General features: G+C 42.0%; 1 protein-coding gene across 2 annotated transcripts in view; it reads left to right on the top strand.

Annotated features, from left to right (window-relative positions):
* The window catches only part of sult2st3 (sulfotransferase family 2, cytosolic sulfotransferase 3), a 69,384-nt gene that overhangs the window by 30,367 nt on the left and 14,304 nt on the right, over nucleotides 1-24,713 (top strand). Inside the window, exon 1 of one of the 2 annotated variants that reach the window (XM_034103271.2) lies at nucleotides 15,636-15,854. The exons of the other annotated variant lie outside the window; for it this stretch is intronic. Coding sequence (XP_033959162.1) covers nucleotides 15,716-15,854 — 139 coding nt within the window. The 5' untranslated portion in view covers nucleotides 15,636-15,715. Of the gene's footprint in view, nucleotides 1-15,635; nucleotides 15,855-24,713 lie in introns of those variants that run through there. 2 annotated transcript variants of the gene reach the window in all.

The following is a 24,713-nucleotide window of genomic DNA, read 5'->3' as shown; positions in this document are numbered from 1 at the left end:
GAGACCCACTGAGAACTAAGTTAACTATCTAAACACTCAGCAGAGTCCTTTACCTCACCTGAGCTGAGGTTATCAGTCTCTCAGTCTGACTGGAGAGGACTCTCCTCCACCTTGTTGTTGAAACAGCCGTTAGCGCAGCTAGCTAGCACCAGATGCTAACAACAACAATAGCCTACACGTAACCGGTGCGCGCGCTTTCTCTCTCTTGCTCACTTGCGCCACACATACACACACACCCTCCCGAGCTTGAATGACACACATGCGGCTTTCACACCAGCGCTTTTCAGTTTCTAGCTCCGAGCGGGAGCTTTTCTGGTTCAGCTCCGGTTTCCCTTTTCAGCTCCCGCTCTGTTCACACGGCCCACTGGCGCCCCAGAGCTGCTCCTGCAGCGTCATGACGTCACCGTTTACATCGCTGATTTGCTCCCCAACGGCAGCCATTACGGCGCTCACAACAACAACAACTGCGTCGGGTCGATGATCGTGTTGCTTTTAATCACACGAAGCCAGAATAAATTGAATAACGACTTCTCCAACCTTATACTTTGCTCCAGAGTGCCGTGGTTCATTGTTTATTAATGTGTTTCTGCAGCCTTTACCGACCGCTGCAGTGTTGGCTGCTCTTACACGGGAGTTTATTCTCCCGTTAGCTCCCGGTTAGCTCACACTGCAGCGGCCGCTCTAAAGTATTCACTGTCCGACTCACACAAGCAGCTGATGCATATCCCCAGTTCCCCTTAGCCTAAGTGAATGTGTGTCAGTCTGAATTGACACTGTTTGGTATCACAACGCTGTTATGAAAGTTTCTCTGGTATAAAACGGGTGATGTTAGCATAGCAACCGAAGCTAAACTGACTACTTGCATCCGATAGCTGCAATAATACAAAACAACACGTCTGCCTCTCTCCACAATGATCGATAACAGTGAACGGATGGTCAAAGTAAGGTACAAATAAACAGAATCACACGAAGCCTGGTTAGTGTTGCCTGACTTTATAAAGTGTGTTTATAGGCACTACTGCTTGTAGGCAGGCATAACAGTCGACTCATGTTCAGGGGAGGTGGGTTTAGTTTCCTGCACGCCTCGACGTAAGAGAGACGTAAGCGACGTCGCCTCTTAGCTCCAAAGCTCTTGCCTCTGGACCGACAATTTTTTGGAGCTGGAAATGAAGCGGATTCCAGAGCTAAGAGCCGGCGCCGCTGCGGTGTGAACAGGAAAACCCGGCGCTTTTCAGGCTCTAGCTCCGAGCCGGAGCTGAAAAGGGGCTGGTGTGAAAGGGGCATCAGAGACCAATCGAGGGCATTAGTGTATGGTCTGTATGAAAGTGGCCATGTCGGCAGGCCACATCATGTAGACAGCCAGTCACCCTCTGTGAGGCAGAGTCAGACCCACATTTGCGCAGCGTTGCGTTCACAATACATAGGCTACATACAACAAATCCTCAGGCCACTTAGCAGGCCAGGCCATCGGGAAACCTCCCGGTGCTCCCGATGGCCAGTCCGGGCCTGCCATTATTATTATTATTGAAACATGACCAGTAAGTTTCAAATGTGTCCGGTAAAATAAATTCTGTCCCGACATATCCGCTTACATTCATAATGTCAGCGGAGGGAGGCGAAGCGGCGCTGTGGAAGAGCAGAGTGGCGAGGGAGAGCTGTCATCTTCCCTTTACAAGCTTCAAACATGTATTTATCGTGTGATTTTGGAAATAAAAGTTTCATATTCTGAAAGCCAAGACTTTGTTTATTTAAAATCAAACAAAACACCCAAACCCCGAAAAACTATTTTTTTACGCAAATCCACGTTTATTTTGAAATGAGCCGTTGCGACTTTCGACTGATTTCGATAGAGCGGGTCACATATGGCAAATGTGTGGTTGTGGGGAACCAGGTCAATTAAAGTACTTATTTAACTATTAAATACATTGAGTTTGAGTAAAATACTTGGTTACTGATTAATTTAGGTTATAATATATTAAATTGCAAAGCAAAACATGCTGTAATTGATTTATTTTGTCCTTTGATATTTTTTAAAGGTTTTCAACCTGAAAGAATCCTAATTTGTCCTTGAAAAGTTGAAATAAAGAAAAGGAAAAAGGATTCCAGTTGTCCATGCGTCCTCTGTTGCCCCTCAAGCCTCTCAAATGTGGGCAAACACTCAAATAAATGCCAAAAACCCAGAGAACTTGACAATACTTATCAGAATAATGTTAAATGTTAAATAACACTACCTAGTTAATAACTCTACTTAACTCAGTGGAGGCTCGTCCATTGAGGAAAGGGAGGACCATCCTCCCTAAAATGTCAGAGGAAAATTAACTTTGAAGAGAACAATAAACACCTCAATTTAAAAGATAAGTCTGTTAAAATACAGATAATAGCCCTGGCTTTGGGACTGAAATGGGGCTAGAGCAGTGGCGTAGCCAGGAATTATTGTGTGGGTGGGCCTGGAGAAATGTAGGTGGGTCAGGGGGAGACATATTAAGTGTGGGGTCTGAGCTGAAACTTCATTAATGATTTTAATGATTTTTTAATGCACTAATAGAACATAAGCATAAATTAGCAGTGAAAACAAAAAACATAGGCCCGGCGGCCTCAGAATGTGTGTAAAACTGACATCCACATAGGGATCGTTAAGGTTTTAACGGTACTACTACTTTTATCGATAGTGCTTATCGATCCGGTCCTTTAACGGTACTTTTATCGGTTCTTTTGGAGAAAAAATAAGGTAAACTAACTAAACAAATTGTGAACAAAACTAACATTGCTTTTTATTTAAATTAAATTCATAATATTTCACATTAAAAGAAACAACAATGTTTTAACAAATCGTATTAAATAATGTGATAACAGAACTGTAAACAGAATAGCTGAAACTTTAACAAAATAAATAACTCAGTTACCTCTAATCATTAACCCATGTTTGTATCATGTAGTTAACTCCGTGTGTTGCTGCTAGCATACAGAACACCTGACGTGGAAACGTTACTCGTGGATGGAGCTACAGAGCTGCTAGAAAGACAGTGGAACCCGGTGCATTCCTCCGTCTGGATGTGGAGCACTTTTGATAAATGTTTAGACACATTGCTCGTGTTACCGCCCTGACATGATAAACTCTTATTGCACTTTAGGCAACGAGTATTGTCCACATCGACACGGCTATAGTTTAACCACACCTCGGAGCGCGTTCTCTCCGCCATCTCCTCCGCGTGTGTGTGTGTGGCTGCATGTAGCAGCTGCGTGTGTGTAAACTGCCCCGCCCCCTCGCACACAGACGGGGGATTGGAAAGATCTAAAATACTAAAAATAATCAGACGCATTTTGCTGTCTTTTTGCATATTAGAAACGGAGTTGGCGACACTTAAACTGCAATGTAATGTTTGTTTAGCAATAATACATACGACATATATCGGGGGCCACAGGTTGTTTATCCTTGACAGTCGCACAGTGGGCACACACTGAGTGTTTTCATATTCAGCAAATGTGTACACGCTAAACTGCAGACCTCAAGAAGAAATAATACTTTCATTCACTCACGCCAAAAGTTACTTTACTTACTATAAAAACTCACGGTAAAAAAATGCACTCCCTATTCCATTGTCATGAAGGTGGAATCTAACTATATCCAGAATAAGTTTTATTGGATCCAGGCTAGAAACATGTTTATTTCTGCTGTAAAGTTGGGCATTTTAACCTGGGGGTCTATGGGAATTGCTCCTTTTTGCATCCATCCCCTGTTGGCCACTAGATGAACTGCAGTTTGTGGCACTTCCTTCTGGGCTTCCCAGCTCTGCGCTATGGAGCGCTGATTGGCTGTGGGTGGGCCAGACGTGCATGTGGGTGGGCCCAGGCCCACCCGGGCCCACCCACAGCTACGCCACTGGGCTAGAGAGGACGAGCCTCCCTTTGGGCGGGTCTAGCCAGAGGCTCTGGATTGGGCGCCTATATCATCAGTGAACCAATCAGCGGATCTGACTGCGCATCTAACTTGACCAGGCAATTGGCAGGTGCATTCATATAGACCAGATCCCCATAGTCCAGCACAGTTAAAAAGGTCACAGTGACTAGCCTTTTCCTGGCCTCAAGCGAGAAACAGGACTTGTTTCTGAAAAAGAACCCTAGCCTAACCCTCAGTTTTTTTAGCAGGTTATTGACATGAAGTTTAAAAGAGAGACAATCATCAAGCCAGATACCAAGGTATTTGTAACAGGCAACAACTTCAAGTTTTGTTCCTTGCGTAGTTACAATATCTAAAACAGGCTCTGGTGTCTTTTTTGCTTTTGAAAAGAGCATTACCTTGGTTTTATCCACATTTAAAAGAAGCTTTAATTCAGAGAACTGAGTCTGAATAGTGTTAAAAACAGCCTGTAAACAGCCTCCTTAATGGTGGGACCTGCACAATACATCACAGTATCATCCGCATAAAAATGTAAAGTAGCTTCATCCACATTATCACCTACGCTGTTAATATATATGGAGAATAAAAGTGGTCCTAAAACAGAACCTTGTGGTACACCATTAGAAATGTTTAACCACTCAGAAGACAGTCCATCAAAATGAACACATTGGGACCTTTCAGAGAGGTAGTTCACAAACCACCCCACTGCAAGGCTGGATATGCCAATACTGAGTAGCCTCTGCTTTAAGATGCGATGAATCAACGGTGTCAAACGCTTTGGAAAGGTCAATAAACAGAGCTGCACAACTCTGCTTATTATCTAAAATACTAGTAATGTCATTCACCACTTTCATTGTGGCAGTGATGGTGCTGTGTTTCTTTCTGAAGCCTGACTGATGTTTAGACAGGATGTCATTTGTACATAAAAACTCCTTTACCTGTTCACTCACTAGGCGTTCAAGAACCTTAGCCAGAACTCTCAATCAATCAATCAATGTTTATTTATATAGCCCAATATCACAAATGTTACATTTGTCTCAGTGGTCTTCACAGTGTGTACAGAATATCAGTATGACAATACGACACCCTCTGTCCTTAGACCCTCACATCGTACAAGGAAAAACTTCCAAAGAAAACCCAGTTTAAAGGGAAAAATGGGAGAAACCTCAGGGAGAGCAACAGAGGAGGGATCCCTCTCCCAGGACGGACAGACGTGCAATAGATGCCGTGTGTAAATTGAAAAGATAATACATTTGCAACATAGGTAGTCCAAATGTTTGGAAATGCATGTGTGTATATAATAACACAGAACTGACAATTTAGAGATTGGCCTATAGTTATTTAAAATAGTTGCCTCCCCTCCTTTCAGTAAAGGCAAGACATAAGCAGACTTCCATACTTTTGGAATTGTATTTGTGCTGAGGGTGAGGTTAAAAAGAGAAGTAAGAGGTGGAGCAATAAAATCTGCAGTTATCTTTAAAAAGAAAGGTTCTGAGTTGTCCGGGCCAGCCGGTTTCCTAGGATCTAGCTTAGATAAGGCTTCATGAACAACATTGACAGTAAAAGGAGTAAAACTGAAAGGGTTTTCCAGACCACGTTGTTCAGAGTCACAGACTGTAGCGTTCACAGAAGCAGAGTTAGTCACAGAATCAAACATAGAACCGCAGGACACAAAATGCTCATAAAAGCAATTGAGCATAGTGGCCCTGTCCGATATTGGGCCAGATGCTGTGGTAAGGCACGGAGGTAGCTCATTACGGATCTCACCGGTTGATATCCATTTTATTGCTTTCCAAAATTTCCTAGGATTATTTAGGTTTTCTGTGGTAACTGACAAATAGTACTTCGACTTTGCACTTTTGACATTTGAAGTGAAGCTATTCCTTAGCTGCCTAAAACGCAGCCACTCTATCTCTGAGCCTGATTTCCTAGCCTTTGCCCAGGCCTTGTTTCTCTCATGAAGGAGACTAGACAGCTCAGCAGAAAACCAAGGATTGTCTCGTCCCTTTACTCTAAATGTACGCAGGGGTGCATGTCTATCAATGATCTCCATAAAACCAAGATAAAAATAAGACCATGCGGTTTCCACATCAGCACACAGATCGATTTTACCCCAATCAAAACCAAACAGATCATGCACAAAACCCTGCTCCACAAAATGTTTTATGTCTCTCTTGATGATAATGCGAGGTTTAACCTTTTGGACCTTAGTGTCCCTAATTGTGGCTACAACACAGTGATCGCTCAGATCATTTGCAAATACTCCCACAGAAGAATATTTATGGGGAACATTAGTTAAAATGAGATCAATTAGGGAGGATTTATTAGGGGACTTAATATTTGGGCGAGTAGGACTGTCCACAATCTGAGTAACATTCAATGAGATACAAAGGTTTTTAAAATCCTCTGACACTGCAGTTAACCAGTCCCAGTTAAAATCTCCAAGTAGGACTATTTCCTTGTAGTCTAGCTGCGATAAAAGATTTGCTAGTGAAGACAAGGAGTCTTTGACAGCTGAGGGGGGTCTGTAACAACTCACTACCATGACCTGTTGACCCTTTGCCACTTCTATATTTAAGGCTAAAAATTCAAATTGCTTACTGATCGATTTGGAAACTAATGTGGTTACACTGAACTTATTCTTAACATAAATTGCAACACCACCACCTTTATTAGGCCGGTCGGTACGATACACATTAAAACCATTTAAGGCAATGTCAGAGGCCAAAATAGTGCAGAACCTCCTCAGTACAGCAGGATAGGCGAAGCAGGACCAGCTCGAGGCGTAGAGGCGCTCCGGTCTCTCTGCGATATCCCCGTGGTCAAACGTCCTCGGCACCGTAGAGCACGACAGGTGGAGCAGGTGGATACAGACCTCAACTACAGCAGGTGTAACGGCCCGTCCACACAGCGGCGTGCGTTGACGCTTCACCATTCACTTTGAATGGGGTGACATCACTTTTAGCCGAAATGCATCGTGGGAAGCGACGCGGAGCGTAGCTGGCGTGTCTCGCTGCAAAAGTTGAGCAATGTTCAACTTTTGACGCCTCGGCAGAAGCGTCAGCCAATCGAATCATATGCCAGTACAAGCTCTAGCCAATCAAACCGCTGCTTGTGTGTCAGGGGCGGGAGATTCATGTGATTGGTTGTTGGTCGAGTTTCAGACACGCCCGCCGGCAAGCGTCAGCGCACGCCGCTGTGTGGACGGGTCGTTAAAGGAATGGTATGCTCATGACACTCATTTTTAAATAATTATCATCCGATAAAACAGACCGGTCTCTGCCAGTCTCTCTTTTTTTTTTTTAATCCGATGACATTATCAGTGATTTTAAACTGATTATATACCGAAATAACATCAACACTGTGGGCGCCGCCATTTTCCGGACGTGACGTAAACCATGCGTTTGGTTTTCGAAGACACGTTGATCTCCATGTTATTTACTGTAGTTTCTCTCTTCAAATATGCCTCACTGTATCGCGAAATATTGCCACAATTCTGATAGGAACAATCCACGGAATGCTCGGTTCCATCTGTTGCCAAAAGGTAAGCGTAAGAAGTACATTCGGAGGCAGTGGCTAGCGAAATGTGGCCGGCCCGAATCGAAAGATTCACAGGCTCATGTATGCAGCGAACATTTCAAATTTCCGGACGACTACTCTGAGAGTATGATAAAACATAACATGGGATTTATGGAACAACCATTACTTAATGGAGATGCAGTACCATCGGTCTTTCTGGTGTCATCACCGACCAGGACACCAGTTCGGCCAGTTGAGAAATCGCCCTCTGCAAGTGTGAAGCGACGGAGGAGCAGAAGTAGTGCTCGGAGTAAGAATAAGGTATGTTATAGCGCATTTACATTGCAGCGGCTAGCCCCGTTTTAACGTCCTTTAGCGTCCAGGCCAGGACAGTTTTTGGTGGCCTTTCCATATAGCGTAGTACCGGCTAGTGTGTATTTTACCCCAGTTTTTTCCGGCCCCATAAAATCGTGATTCTATGGCCAGGGACAACGAAGCTGAGTATGCTAAACTAGAGAGGGAATCACTAGCAAGGGTGGTACTACATGCATACATATAGTATCTTATATCATCTTCCCATTATACACACATGCATTTCCAAACATTTGGACTACCTATGTTGCAAATGTATTATCTTTTCAATTTACACACGGCATCTATTGCACGTCTGTCCGTCCTGGGAGAGTGATCCCTCCTCTGTTGCTCTCCCTGAGGTTTCTCCCATGTTCCCTTTAAACTGTGGGTTTTCTTCGGAAGTTTTTCCTTGTACGATGTGAGGGTCTTAGGACAGAGGGTGTCGTATTGTCATACTGATATGTATGGCTGAATTCCCCCATCCAATCTCTTCACATTGGTCAAAACTTGTTCCTCTGCTGACGAGTCCGAACTGAAATACTCCACCATGTTTCCGTGTGTTGACAAAGTGAACGCATGGATGACGTCACGACCATCACGTGACTACTGAAAATGGCAAACATGGCGGCGGCCAGACGGAATATACAGGTCTTGATAAAAAAAAGCTATAAAATCATTATTTACCGGGGAATATCGCTGATTTCTTCAGGTTATGGTTTAAACATAACGTTTCACTAAATACTGAAGTTTTGATTAATTATCTAATGAGTGGACCATTCCTTTAAGCAGGCCGCAGCCCGAACGCGAAGCCGGTCCGGTCTCTCCGTTACGCCCCCCGGGGCAAAATCTCGCCAGGACAGCAGCACACGACAAGTGGAAGCAGGTCCCCGCCACAGCACAACTGGGCAGGTGGAAAAAGGGGGCCCAAGCAACAACGTGCAGCCGCTCCGTCTCTCCGCGACTTCCCGGGAAAAACCTCCCCACAAGAGCACAGGTAAACCTCCTATCCACGCAGACGGAAGAGAGGCAGCCCTGCCCCTCACTTTCCACGCTCCGTGAGGCGGATGAGAAAATGCGCTCCGCTCGCTCTGATCGATGAGTGTAGAGGAGGGGTCTCCAACACGATGATCGAGCGGCGAGCTACTGAAAAGCTGCCCGCGAGCTACCGGTAGCTCGCGGGCAGCTTTTCAGTAGCTCGCCGCTCGATCATCGATTATAGCGTTAGTAACGTTGCTTCCTGATTTTTCGGCCGCGGCCGGACAATAAAGTGTTTTTATTTTAGAATTGTTTCTGTCACACAAATATACAATTGGTCGGTGACGCAGAGATCAAGGAGCAGACGTGACAGCGGCACAGCGACACCACACACAGAGCAGTCCGCTTTCTCCAGCAGCACCAGTCCAGAACCAACAGCAGAATGACCCGCTCTGAATCAGGCCGCGTCGCTGCGGCTCAGAGACACACAGGGAGGGATTTGTGTTTTTGAAAAACACTCGTTATCGCCATGTCAGGTTTTTGGTGGATTTAATCAAGTCTTGGATTGCAGAGTATGAATGTCCTCTTGCTATTTTCAGTTGATAAATACGTGTGCAAAGTTTGTGAAGGCAGGAGGAAAGCTTCCGCGATCACCGTCTCCTCTCCGTTCCTCCAAGCCCCGCCCCCTCCTGAAAATAACTACTAATAAGAGTGACAGGCTGACAGTGACCTGATAGAACCTTTATTATTCACTTAATCACTGATTGAGATGATGAAGATAACTTAATCTCATACATTCATGGGATTCATGTAACAGTAAGACAGAGAATGTAAGTGTGCACCCACATGCACTATTTTAGTTTTCATAATGCTGTTGTAAATACTCCTGTTGTCTGCTGTGTTCAGACTTCATGTGTGTGATGCCTCATTCAAGACATTCAGTGTCCTTTCTTTAACAGAAGACCGTTGCTAGAAACTGCAGCTAGACTGCAGAAGTATTCGTTTTTTGTTTTTGAGGATGGAAAAATGTCACACACAGATATAGGGAGGCTAGACCTATGATTAATTATGGTTTATAATTTCATGTCAACACGAAGAAGAAGAAAAGATGGCTGCACTGTTCAGTGTCAATCCTGTGGAGATGGAGATGGAGATTATAAATCTCCAAAATCATGTTCAGCTCAAGTCTCAGCAAAACACAACATTTCTGGAGCCTTGTGTACGCCCAGAAAACTATAAGAACATCACCAAGCAGCACTGAACACGTCTGCTTTATGTGGTTCTGTATACTTCCCTTTGTGAAGCAGCTTTTTCTGGCATGACTGAAATGTAAATACAGAACAAGACCAACTGATGAACATGTAAATGACTCTATTAGTGAACCTAAGTGGGTCCAGCAGACACCTGTATGGTGACTCCATGCAGCGCCATTCATCTCACTGACTGTGAAAAAGAGTGAATGCACTTATTTTACACGTGCCATAAGATGCTTGCAAGGTGGTGATTAAGGCGATGTATTTACTATGTGGGCCAGGCCCGGACTGGCCATCGGGAGGACCGGAGGGTTTCCCGATGGCCTGGCCTGTTAAGTGGCCTGCTGGCCTGAGGATTTTTTTTTGTATACGTATGTATTGTGAACGCAACGCTGCGCAAATGTGGGTCTGACTCTGCCTCACAGAGGGTGACTGGCTGTCTACATTATGTGGCCTGCCGACATGGCCACTTTCATACAGATCATACTCGATTGGTCTCTGTGTGTCATTCAAGCTCGGGAGGGTGTGTGTTATGTGTGGCGCGAGCGAGTGAGATAAACCTCGCACACCGGTTACGTGTATTGTTGTTGTTGTTGTTAGCATCTGGTGCTAGCTAGCTGCGCTAACGGATATAAGGAGCTGTTTCAACAACAAGGTCAGACTGAGAGGCTGATAACTATAGCTCAGGTGAGGTAAAGGACTCTGAGTGTTTAGTTTAGTGTTTACTCTGTGGGTCTCAAACGGTTTGGTCACCATTTATGTAAACACATATTTCCATTTGAGGGGGGAGTGATTAGTAAAATAAGCATGAATAATAAAAAAAAACGTTAACTAGGTGAAAAAAGGTAAGATAAACAATTAAAACTTGTTGAGAGCTACAACTAGTCTTTGCTGCTGCCTCAAAGAGGAGCAGGAGGGAGGAGAGGGAGACAGGTGAGACTGATTCAGGAGCACATACACACTCACAACTATAAATGAACCAAAAACAAATAAATAAACAAGTTTCAATGTTTTTTCATATTGGATATGGGATGTTATTGGTTATGGCCATGTTATTATGATTTTATGATTATTTAAATGTATACAGTTATGTTTCATATGGGTGTAGTCTCTTTATTTCCCCCTTAAAATGCACCAGATTGATGCATTTAAGTCCAACATTAAAAAAAAAAAATCTTACCGGGGGAGCATGCCCCCGGACCCCCCTATAGGATTTGAGGTCCACCCCCGCTTAAAATATGTTCACATAGGTTCCTAAATAGATTTTTTTTAAATAGTAATCCATGTCCATATGTTTATTTTGGGGTAGTAGATTTAGAGCGCTATCATTATGGGCAGCAACGCTGTAAAAATGGACAAATAAATCCAGCAAAATGGCACAAAAAACTGGTAGTGGCCTGGCTGGGTGTATAATTCCCGGCCTGACTTATTGTCCCAGTCCGGCCCTGATGTGGGCCATAAGAAGAAGTGAAAACATTGTAATTTGCTCTTGGACATGTATGTGAATCTTCAGTGAAGTACTTACTATGTTGTCCAGTTTAATACTGCGGTCAAGCCAGCCTCCACTTGGGAAAACACAGTCAAGCCAGCCCGCACGTGATATTGGGGTGCGCGAATATTAGAAGCATTACGGTAAAATCCCAGCGCTTACTCGGTCAATAACAAAAGCACCTATAAAAACAAACCAAACATATTAAATTAAGAAATATGTACTATATAATGTGATCAATAATTATTTAAAGCAAACTACGTATAACTACCACGAGTAAATGTAAAATGTAAGGAGTTTCAAAATAAAAGTCCTTTGAAATCTCATATTGAAATCCCATATATGAGCTATCAGCCCTGTGTTTAGATAAGAATAAAACGAAATCTCTCCCTGATGCAAGACTCATCTCACTGCAGGGTGATAGAAGGACACCCCATCTACTCACCCAGAAAAAATCAGGACATTCTGATGTGGAGTTTCAAAATAAAAGACCTTTGAAATCCCATATAATGAGCTATCAGCCCTGTGTTTAGATAAGAATAAAACGAAATCTCTCCCTGATCCAAGACTCATCTCACTGCAGGGTGATAGAAGGACACCCCATCTACTCACCCAGAAAAAATCAGGACATTCTGATGTGGAGTTTCAAAATAAAAGACCTTTGAAATCCCATATATGAGCTATCAGCCCTGTGTTTAGATAAGAATAAAACGAAATCTCTCCCTGATGCAAGACTCATCTCACTGCAGGGTGATAGAAGGACAGCCCATCTACTCACCCAGAAAAAATCAGGACATTCTGATGTGGAGTTTCAAAATAAAAGACCTTTGAAATCCCATATATGAGCTATCAGCAGAAACCTCTATGTACAGAGCATAGCCCATAAAATATGTGGTCAAACAATCTAGTATTATGAATGAAGTGTGAATGAAGTGTGAATGAATATGTGGTGCTAAAGTTTGCATTTGGTAAGTGTTTAAGTAGTTTTGAGTGCAGTTCTTCACAGGAGAAATTAGGTGTTTTGCACTTTAGGTGTGTGGTTTTGTGAATTGTGTTTAGTGTTCTGAGAAAGTGAGCAATTTAAAAAAAGATGTGTGTTAGCAATCGAGAAAAATGTAACATAAATTGTACACCTTGAAAACCATCCATTACAAAATAATAATATTCAAAACTAATAAATCAGAATATACACTTTAGCAAATACCACAAGTAAACTATAAGGACTATAATAGTGCATTTCTGTCTAAAATTTGATTTCACTTTTACCTCGCCTGCTCCTTTTTGTTTTTTGTTTTTTTGTCCTCAATATCTGCCTCCCTTGTTTTAACACTGTGTTTGGGTCCTACCTTACCATTTTATTTTGAAACTATATATCAGAATGTCCTGATTTTTTCTGGTTAGGGTTTCTGAGATGAGTCTTGCATCAGGGAGAGATTTCGTTTTATTCTTATCTAAACACAGGGCTGATAGCTCATATATGGGATTTCAAAGGTCTTTTATTTTGAAACTCCACATCAGAATGTCCTGATTTTTTCTGGGTGAGTAGATGGGGTGTCCTTCTATCACCCTGCAGTGAGATGAGTCTTGCATCAGGGAGAGATTTCGTTTTATTCTTATCTAAACACAGGGCTGATAGCTCATATATGGGAATTCAAAGGTCTTTTATTTTGAAACTCCACATCAGAATGTCCTGATTTTTTCTGGGTGAGTAGATAGGGTGTCCTTCTATCACCCTGCAGTGAGATGAGTCTTGCATCAGGGATAGATTTCGTTTTATTCTTATCTAAACACAGGGCTGATAGCTCATATATGGGATTTCAAAGGTCTTTTATTTTGAAACTCCACATCAGAATGTCCTGATTTTTTCTGGGTGAGTAGATGGGGTGTCCTTCTATCACCCTGCAGTGAGATGAGTCTTGCATCAAGGAGAGATTTCGTTTTATTCTTATCTAAACACAGGGCTGATAGCTCATATATGGGATTTCAAAGGTCTTTTATTTTGAAACTCCACATCAGAATGTCCTGATTTTTTCTGGGTGAGTAGATGGGGTGTCCTTCTATCACCCTGTAGTGAGATGAGTCTTGCATCAGGGAGAGATTTCGTTTTATTCTTATCTAAACACAGGGCTGATAGCTCATATATGGGATTTCAAAGGTCTTTTATTTTGAAACTCCACATCAGAATGTCCTGATTTTTTCTGGGTGAGTAGATGGGGTGTCCTTCTATCACCCTGCAGTGAGATGAGTCTTGCATCAGGGAGAGATTTCGTTTTATTCTTATCTAAACACAGGGCTGATAGCTCATATATGGGATTTCAAAGGTCTTTTATTTTGAAACTCCACATCAGAATGTCCTGATTTTTTCTGGGTGAGTAGATGGGGTGTCCTTCTATCACCCTGCAGTGAGATGAGTCTTGCATCAGGGAGAGATTTCGTTTTATTCTTATCTAAACACAGGGCTGATAGCTCATATATGGGATTTCAAAGGTATTTTATTTTGAAACTCCACATCAGAATGTCCTGGTTTTTTCTGGGTGAGTAGATGGGGTGTCCTTCTATCACCCTGTAGTGAGATGAGTCTTGCATCAGGGAGAGATTTCGTTTTATTCTTATCTAAACACAGGGCTGATAGCTCATATATGGGATTTCAAAGGTCTTTTATTTTGAAACTCCACATCAGAATGTCCTGATTTTTTCTGGGTGAGTAGATGGGGTGTCCTTCTATCACCCTGCAGTGAGATGAGTCTTGCATCAGGGAGAGATTTCGTTTTATTCTTATCTAAACATAGGGCTGATAGCTCATATATGGGATTTCAAAGGTCTTTTATTTTGAAACTCCACATCAGAATGTCCTGATTTTTTCTGGGTGAGTAGATGGGGTGTCCTTCTATCACCCTGCAGTGAGATGAGTCTTGCATCAGGGAGAGATTTCGTTTTATTCTTATCTAAACACAGGGCTGATAGCTCATATATGGGATTTCAAAGGTCTTTTATTTTGAAACTCCTAATCAGAATGTCCTGATTTTTTCTGGGTGAGTAGATGGGGTGTCCTTCTATCACCCTGCAGTGAGATGAGTCTTGCATCAGGGAGAGATTTCGTTTTATTCATATCTAAACACAGGGCTGATAGCTCATATATGGGATTTCAAAGGTATTTTATTTTGAAACTCCACATCAGAATGTCCTGATTTTTTCTGGGTGAGTAGATGGGGTGTCCTTCTATCACCCTGCAGTGAGATGAGTCTTGGATCAGGGAGAGATTTTGTTTTATTCTTATCTAAACACAGGGCTGATAGCTCATATATGAGATTTCAATATGAGATTTCAAAGGACTTTTATTTTGAAACTCCTTACATTTTACATTTACTCGTGGTAGTTATACGTAGTTTGTTTTAAATAATCATTGATCACATTATATAGTACATATTTCTTAATTTAATATGTTTGGTTTGTTTTTATAGGTGCTTTTGTTATTGACCGAGTAAGCGCTGGGATTTTACCGTAATGCTTCTAATATTCGCGCACCCCAATATCACGTGCGGGCTGGCTTGACTGTGTTTTCCCAAGTGGAGGCTGGCTTGACCACAGTATCTCAATACGTGAGAAATTGTCGTTTTCTTGGACCTTGATGTGAAGTTAAGATTTTAGATAAGCTTTAGGTATTGATTTCACACAACAGTAGCTTAATTCAACTGATGAGTGCTATGTGAATACATGTAAGCGATGTGATGCAAGTAGCTCTTGGCCACTTTCATTTTTTCAAAGTAGCTCTCAGATGAAGAAAGGTTGGAGACCCCTGGTGTAGAGTGACGGACTACGACACAACCGAAATATCTGAGGTTCGCCTTTCAGGGTGTCTGTTACAAGTGTTCAAAAATCTAACCACAAAAAAACTTGAATAGATATGGCAAAACTTCAATGCATTTTTTATTTAGTACTGAATTAAGCTACTACATGATTGCCCAACAAAAGTCAGCTCACCATAATAAAGTAAACACAAATCAATCAGAAATGTATAGTCTTGGAGGTTTTGATGTAGGGTCATTAGGTTTCAGTCATTTAAGTGCGTTTATGTGTCAGTTATCATTTTTCCCACAGTTTTGAATGCATCATGGAAGTCACTCCTCCGTGATTAGTTTGTATACATGTGTTTGTGTTTGGCTTTTATGCACGCGAGTTGCCAGTTGCAAACAAAGCTGACAACAGCTTCTAGTTAACGCTCCCAACATGTCTTCTGACGGCTTGAGTCTGCAGTATCAGGGAATTCTGCTTCCTAGAGAAACTCACTCATTAGAGTGCCTGGAGTTTGCACAGGAATTCAAGTTTAGGGACGATGACATCATGGCTGCCGTTTATCCGAAATCAGGTTAGTGTTGTTTTGGGCTCACTGCAGCTTTAACAGCAACTTAATCGGTTCAACAAAATCTGACAACTATTTTATTTTGCACCACTTCGGCTCCTTTTTCCTCTCTCTGCTGCTGGTGGACTTGGAGCAGAGTTGCGAAGTTGTGTTTTCTGCAACTTTCTTAGTTGTGTCAGTTAACCGGCATGTGTAAAATAGTACAACGTTAGCTTCCCTTTCCATTATGTGAATGGCTTTTTATGATCCTTTTTAAGCGTCCTTGAGTTTCCTGAAAAGCGCTATACAAGTCCCATTTTTTTATTATTATTATTATAAGATAGTATATTATGGGCTCAGAACAGTCTCATAATACACACATGAGCACAGAAGGATTCATACTTGTATTTCATGATCCGCAAAAGGATTCAAACTTGTATTTCCGGATCCACACTTGTGTTTTTCAATGCACACACAAATGTATTCCGTTTCATATACATGTAAATAAAATCCAAATACAGAACAAAGTTTTACATGTGTATTTTTGATCCTCACATATTTGTTTTCCGTTTAAAGCCTCTGAACCTGCAAACACAAACAGCTTTCTGTGCACGGATCGCTGTGCATTCGTGTGTGGGTTTTTTGAGACTCCCCTGACGGTCAGCCGATTCGTACTTGTAATTATTTCTATCTATAGCCAATCAGATGTCTCCTCAATTCTAAGCCAATCACATGAGCGTGCCCCCACGAGGGTAGATTTCTTGCGTTCATGACGTAGTGCTTCATGTATGCATTTTGCACAGTCCGGAGCCGACAGGTCCATGAAGCCTGCCTGCAGGCGCTAATCTCAGGACACCTCCACTCTCAGAAACTACATTGCCACTTTCCGAACAGAAAATGCACGAAAATACAAGCCTTTATATTATTAAGGTACAGCGCCACTTTCCAAACCATGGATGAATGCTTGTGTACACAAAAACGGCAGGCAAAACCGTTTTAAATGTGTGTTTCCTGTATGGCGAATATAGCTGCTTTATTTATGTCTGTATGAAGTTGTTGTGAGTGTGGCGGGAGCAGCTACAGGTTAGCTTAGCCTAATCGACCAGTGCACTACGAAGCCAGTGCTAGACAGTGACCTGTTAACGGGGGGAGCCCCGTCGGTCATTATCGGCCGATATTCACTCTCAATAGTTTGATCAGTGCTCTCTATAAAGGCCGATCAGGAGAGATGGATCTGATCGATATGGACATAAACGCGAGTGAAGTGTAACCGGACGCGAGAGAGAGATCAGATTGGCTGCTGAGTCTGATGGAGACATGCTGCTCTGCATAATCACCTGAAGCTCCGCCCTCTGTTTAACGAGCTGACCGGACTGCGCAAAATGCGTATATGAAGTAATCTTACCCTCGTGGGGGCGCGCTCGTGTGATTGGTTTAGAATGAAGGAGACATCTGATTGGCTATAGATAGAAAAAATTACAAGTACGAATCGGCTGACCGTCAGGGGAGTCTCAAAAAACCCACACACGAATGCAAAGCGATCCGTGCACAGAAAGCTGTTTGTGTTTGCAGGTTCAGGGGATTTAAACGGGAAACTAATAAGTGAGGATCAAAAATACATATGTAAAACTTTTTTCTGTATTTGGATTTTATTTACATGTATATGAAACGGAATACATTTGTGTGTGTATTGAAAAACACAAGTATGGATCCGGAAATACAAGTTTGAATCCTTCTGTGTGCATGTGTGTATTATGAGACTGTTCTGAGCCCATAGTATATAGGCCTACCCTAAAGCTGAAAAAACAACAACGAACAATTCGCACAGAGGATTTCAGAGAAATTCATAGGCCTACCATGACCTGATCAGTAAAGTATGTCAAGTCAACCAGTACATCTGATCTAGTGCCAGATCAGATAAACTCTTTGTGCTCTAGTTGTTTGGTTAGGTGAGCTTTTGCAAATGTCACTCTCTTGACTTTTGTCTCTAATGGTAGGGTATATTCAGGTTGTATTCATGTTGGTGATTAGGGGTGTAACGGTTCACAGAAGTCACGGTTCGGTTTGGAGGTCACGGTTCGGTACGGTTCGGTACAACAACAAAAAAGCAAAAGAAAGTCCCAAATGCATAATTCCAGGTTTGTTGTTATTTATGTTTGAACAGAAGTGCAAGTTTCAGTTTAAAAATAAAGAACTCTGACATTTTGAATAATTAACTGTATTAAACAGTTAAAAACAAACCATACACAGTACACTCAGATGGCCATATTATCTATAATGGCTGATGTCAAACACAAAGGTTTCATCAAGCTGTAAAACTAAAAAGGATGTCTTGAAAATATTACATCATAAATAATAAGAAAGTGTTTTAAGAGTGCAAAGTCGTTGAAAAACATATGCCAAAAGCTTCCGTTATTTATGTTTGGTCTCTCGGCTCTCATGTCTATTGGCTTCTTAAAAACAGCGGGGATCAGCTGTTGAACAGCTGTTGTCTTTTGCCGGGCTCTGGTGATTGGCAAATCTGGGTGATGCCTTCTGATATGATTTAGCATGTTTGGCGTGTGTTTTCATTAGCATACCGCACCGCTGTAGAACAACGCCGACACACCGTCCTCGTCTGATCCACCACTCGCACACCTCATCGTTATTGTAGTCCACAGGGAACCCGAAATGTTCCCACACAGCTGATTTAAAAGAAGCAGGTGGGTTCTAGCTCCTGTGTGTTATCTGAACTCACCATACTAACTTTTCTTCTTCTTGTATTTTGTTCGTTTTGTTGTTGTGTTTCTTCTTGTTCTTCATTTGTTGTTTAAGGGCAGCTGGCAAACAGCTTTTAGGCGCAATACCGCCCCCTGGAGTATATATAGTGTAGTGGATACTGCCCTGAATTACTTTTTTCCCACTCGTAAAAAAAAAGGCGTATTCGCCGTGTGACTGCATGTGCCGAACTGTGACGTCCGAACCGTGACGGTACGGGACGAATACGGATACCGTTATACCCCTATTGGTGATAGATCCATTGCGATAAAATAGTGCTATAAATATAAATAGTGTTTCTTTAAAAAGTGTGTATAGACTGACAAACAAACTAAACCCTAATCATATCATCAATACTTCTGCCTACAGATAGCTATTCATATATAAGCGAGGCCTGGCATACAACTTCATGGCTTGACATTGCATAAGCACTGCTAATGCCCATGACATTGTAAGATCAATTGAGATTGTGTATGAGGCAGCAATGTCAGATCACATTCCTTTTGTAATGTCACTAGATTATGATAGTCTCCCTGAGATGAGGTTAAAAATGCCTGTACCACTAAAGTGGACTGGTCCAAGCTCACAAATGAGGATAGGCTATTGTACTATGGGAGAACTGATGTCCTATTGAGTGATGTATATCTACCCAAAGTGGCAACTCTGTTGCCCCTTTCACACCAGCGCCTTTTCAGCTCCGGCTCGGAGCTAGAGCCTGAAAAGCGCCGGGTTTTCCTGTTCACACCGCAGCGGCGCCGGCTCTTAGCTCCGGAATCCGCTTCATTTCCAGCTCCAAAAAATGTCGGTCCAGAGGCAAGAGCTTTAGAGCTAAGAGGCGACGTCGCTTACGTCTCTCTTACGTCGAGGCGTGCAGGAAACTAAACCCACCTCCCCTGAACACTGTTATGCCTGCCTACAAGCAGTAGTGCCTATAAACACACTTTATAAAGTCAGGCAACACTAACCAGGCTTCGTGTGATTCTGTTTATTTGTACCTTACTTTGACCATCCGTTCACTGTTATCGATCATTGTGGAGAGAGGCAGACGTGTTGTTTTGTATTATTGCAGCTATCGGATGCAAGTAGTCAGTTTAGCTTCGGTTGCTATGCTAACATCACCCGTTTTATACCAGAGAAACTTTCATAACAGCGTTGTGATACCAAACAGTGTCAATTCAGACTGACACACATTCACTTAGGCTAAGGGGAACTGGGGATATGCATCAGCTGCTTGTGTGAGTCGGACAGTGAATACTTTAGAGCGGCCGCTGCAGTGTGAGCTAACCGGGAGCTAACGGGAGAATAAACTCCCGTGAAAGAGCAGCCAATACTGCAGCGGTCGGTAAATGCTGCAGAAACACATTAATAAACAATGAACCACGGCACTCTGGAGCATAAGGTTGGAGAAGTCGTTATTCAATTTATTCTGGCTTCGTGTGATTAAAAGCAACACGATCATCGACCCGACGCAGTTGTTGTTGTTGTTGTGAGCTTCCGTTGGGGAGCAAATCAGCGATGTAAACGGTGACGTCATGACGCAGCAGGGGCAGCTCTGGGGCGCCAGTGGGTGGTGTGAACAGAGCGGGAGCTGAAAAGGGAAACCGGAGCTGAACCAGAAAAGCGCCCGCTCGGAGCTAGAAACTGAAAGGCGCTGGTGTGAAAGCCGCATATGTGTTGATGTGGGTTGTAATGAAAGCTCTCACCGTGAAGACCTCTGTAACATGTATGATTGTATTGTGGGAGCTGTATGGGAGGCCAGTAGACCGTGCTGTACCTACTCTAGGAAGAGACACAACGTCAAGCCAGGGTGAGCCAAGAATGCTTTTGGGGCCTGGGTCCAGGCAGGAAGGCCCAGAGAGGGGCCTGTCCTGGATCTCAAAAAGCATACAAATGCTAGATATAAATATGCAGTTCGTTATGTCAACAAACATACAGAAACATTGAGAGTAGGGATGCTCCGATCGCCAATTTCGGGGCCGATCGCTGGAATCAGTATCGGCCGATACCGATCGCCGATCCGATCGAGTGGGCGAATAATTTCGGTACGTGTACCGTTACACCCCTAATATATATATATACATATATATATATATATATATATATATATGTGTATGTATAAGATTAGGGTTGGTGGGACCATATAGAGATGACTGAACATTCTCACATGAGTGACTTGAAAGCTGTCTAGCTTCCTATTATGGCAGATGAGGGAATAAAGAGCATGAAAACAATGAATTTATCATGAAAAAAACTCACAAAATGATGCTTTTTTCCATTTTATATCTTTCATTTATGTGATGTACCCAAACATTGTGTCATATCCGAGATGCAATACAAATATTTAAATTAATCAATTAATGCAGATCTAATAAAGTAGCTCAATGCTGTCTGGATGAACAGTTTGCAGGCTTTTATTTAAGAATCTTTTCGTGTGCCTACGTGTTCCTCCAGCAAAATGGAACTTTGCCTCCAGGTTAGAAAGAGCTATGTTGGAGAAAAAAGAGCAGAGCTGTTGGAGCTGTTCCAACACGTTACAGACCACTGACTCTATCCATTGTGCAATAGTTATAGCACACAGATCAAAAGTTGTGTTTTCTGATATGTACTTTAAAGTAGGGCTGCACGATTTTGGGAAAAAAATCGAATTGCGATTTTTCTGACAAATATTGTGATTCGATTTGCCATATTTCTTTTTAAGCGACCCAGCGGAAGTTTATTGTAGAATGCGGCCATATCTCCGGTTAGGAAGGTCACATCAACATGCTCCCGTCTCTAGCACCCCCGCACCCCAAGCTACGAGTGAAAGAACTAAACTTACATGAAACCTCCGTTGGGTTGCTTTAAAGTCAAGCTTCAGTTTAAGATCCACCCTGTAATAGATGTAAAACATGTGATGGAGCATTACTAACCTGACTCTAGTGTTGTCACGATACCAACATTTTGGTTTCGATACCGATACCAAGTCAAGAATTGCGATTCCGATTATTTTTCGATACTTTTCTTAAAAAAAGGGAAACAGTCTTAAATGTAATTATTGTGCTTTATTTCACACCAGAACCATAACCCTAACACAAACTTTTAAACAATGAGAACAATAAACAAAATAAATGACAATAATTCATATTAAATAAAATTAAGCATCATCTCAAACAACTTTTTTGTTTTATAAAATATAATTTTTTTTATATTTTATTAACATGTATTAGTACAGTAATATAAATAATTATTGACAAAATGTATATTGCAGATGTTAGCCACATTGGTAAGTTAGCTAAAAAGATAGTATTAGACAGTTATCATTGCCATTAATTGCCTCGTCAAACTACGAAAACGTTCGTTTGTCACAAAAATAAATTACACTTATTTGACTTAGATTTGAGGGCATGGGCTTGAGCATGATGTAATTATGTTATCTATCACAGGGGTTCCCAACCCCCGGTCCGCGGAGGTGTTACTGCCGGGCCGCGAAATAGCTGTGAGTTTATCGTAATATTTGCAGAATTATAAATATATAAAAATATTTTATCATAATATTTTTTTCAAAAAGTGTTTAATGTTCGCACCTATAGCCTAGCAGACATATTATTTCATCCAGTAGCCTAGTTAATCTTTCAGCAAAACATTGAAATACTTAAAGTACAAGTATCTCAAAACTGTTGAGTTTATGAACTTAGTTACACCAGTGGCTATGTAAGGGATAATGTGCAGCGATACATTATTATAATGTACACCTTCATGCCGATCTAGATCCCTCCGCTTCGCGTCGGGCTCCTGATCAGCCTGTCGGTGTTATTTTCCCCATAATGACCAAGTCGCTGCACATTATCCCGCTTATTACATGGCCACATTCTCAACAAAAGTAACGTTATGACTCCCAATATTAATTGAAATGCTTTTTATGGATTTAGAAAATTATTTTATTGATTTTAAAAATAGTTGTATTGATTTAAATTGACATGCATCCGCTAAGAAAAATAGTCCGTTGTTACCGTTTGAAGAACTAACGTAGCAACGGCAGGAACTGCTTCGATAGCGTTTTTGAGGAGCTTTTTGATTACAGATTTGAAAACATCGCTGCTTGCTTTAAAAGTAGCACAATTCATTATGTCAAACCTTGGAAAGTATCTAGATATCCCTGCCCTAATGCCAAAGTAACTGCACACTGAATATGTGTCGCCGTTTGATGTCTATGTCTGGACCGCTGCGTAAAAAGGAGGGTTTCTGCCCGTTACTTCTCCGCTGTTTTCTTGTCCCTCTTGTCTTTTTCTTTTCTTCACTGGGGACTCATCAGCCACTAACCATTCCTCCAAATTACTGTGCTCTCCAAATATATAAAAATGAATGTTAAAATCCTCCATGTTGCTATTAAAAGTTACATTTTAAAAACAGTTAGGGCGTCTCTTGTCTTGTCAGTTTGAAAAGCCAACGGTAGGAACTGCTTGCGTTTTTGAGGAGCTTTTTGATTACAGATTTGAAAACATCGCTCCTTGCTTTAAAAGTCGCACAATTCATTATGTCAAACCTTGGAAAGTATCTAGATATCTCTGCCCTAATGATGACAAAGTAACTGGCAACTGAATATGTGTCGCCGTGTGATGTCTATGTCTGGACCGTTGCGTAAAAAGGAGGGTTTCTGCCCCGTTACTTCTCCGCTGTTTTTCTTGTCCCAGTTCGAAAAGCAAACTGCATGCAGTTTGCTTTTCGGCCCAACTGTATACAGTTAAATCGACCGGACTTCTTTCTGAAGATGTGAGGTGAGCGTCCTTAACAACGGTCAATAAGTCCTTGACAGCGGTCTGTCTGTTCGGTATTAACAACGTGTCACATGTTCTGAATTGACCAATCAGAATCGAGTATTAAACTAAGCCATGTAATAAACAGATAGAAAGACTAAGCCTTGCACAGAGGCATGAAAATACATTTTCAAAATGCTCAACAGTGCTGCCAGAATTATAAACTGACTGCTACACAATTAAAATAAATGCTTTTATATATTTCTATTAGATGTGACTCTCAGGGCTCGCAGCTAACAATGTCCCGGGGACCATAACAATTCCTACTGGGACACAAATCTATTTTGTCCGGGACTATTTCGGGACAGTGAAAAAAAAATTAAAAGTAAACTTCAAAATGGGTGTTATTTTCAAAGTCATTTGGGCTGTCAAATCATAGAATGCATTCTACGTCATCCACTCTGCTGCTGACTGCTGCTAGACTCGAGTCGCGCCAATGCAACGGTCACGACAGAAAGAAACAAGAAGAAAGAAATGCTGAGGTGGTTGAATAAGCAGCCCCCTGGCCCTGATGCAAGCCCCAATGCCAATTCTGCCGACTCCAGAAACGAGAAAGTCCCAAGTCCTGGTCATGATGCATCGTCTTCCACTGTGGTAAGTTAGTTGTCTTAAGTGTCAATGTTAGCTAGCGCTCGCGCTAACTAACGCTAGTTCGCGCGCTAACTAACGCTAGCTCGCGCTAACTAACGCTAGCTCGCGCTAAATAGCGCTAGCCAGTTTCCCCACATGCAGATGATCGTAGAGATACTGCTTGTGTTCCCGATGTCAACATCATGCTGTGAGAGAGGCTTCTCCTGCATGAAAAGGATCAAGTCTGACTGGAGAGGATCCCTCTCTAACCAAATGCTAAATTCCCTCCTCCGTATATCTCTGCATGGCCCTGAGGTTGAGGACTATAATGCAGAGCAGGCAGTTGAGAAGTGGTGGCAAAGTGGCCAGAGAACACGACGACCCATGTTTAGCAACTACATACATGTAAATAGTAAATGTGAAGATCTGTTTAGATAGATACATTTATTAAACTGTATTATGGAACTTCTGTTTTTTTATTATCATTCATACCACTTTTATTGCCAGATAGGGGGTTCCGATCATAAAACACAGAGACCATACAGCCATACCATATTGAATTGAAAAATACAAATCAGAATTCTTCAATGTTGACATGACAATGATACATTAGTCTGGATATTGAGAAACAATAGAAAAACATGTCTTAAAACAACTCTCTTCCCTTCTACTCTAGGAGAGGCAACAGATCAGACTAATGGCTGATCTGTATATGTTATATGATATGTTTGATCTGTATATGTTATATGATATGTTTAAAAGAATA

The sequence above is a fragment of the Pseudochaenichthys georgianus genome, chromosome 16, assembly GCF_902827115.2.
Source record: "Pseudochaenichthys georgianus chromosome 16, fPseGeo1.2, whole genome shotgun sequence".
In the NCBI taxonomy this organism is placed as follows: domain Eukaryota; kingdom Metazoa; phylum Chordata; class Actinopteri; order Perciformes; family Channichthyidae; genus Pseudochaenichthys; species Pseudochaenichthys georgianus.
Note: the sequence above shows the minus strand (reverse complement) of the source record. Positions and strands in the feature narration are given on the sequence as shown.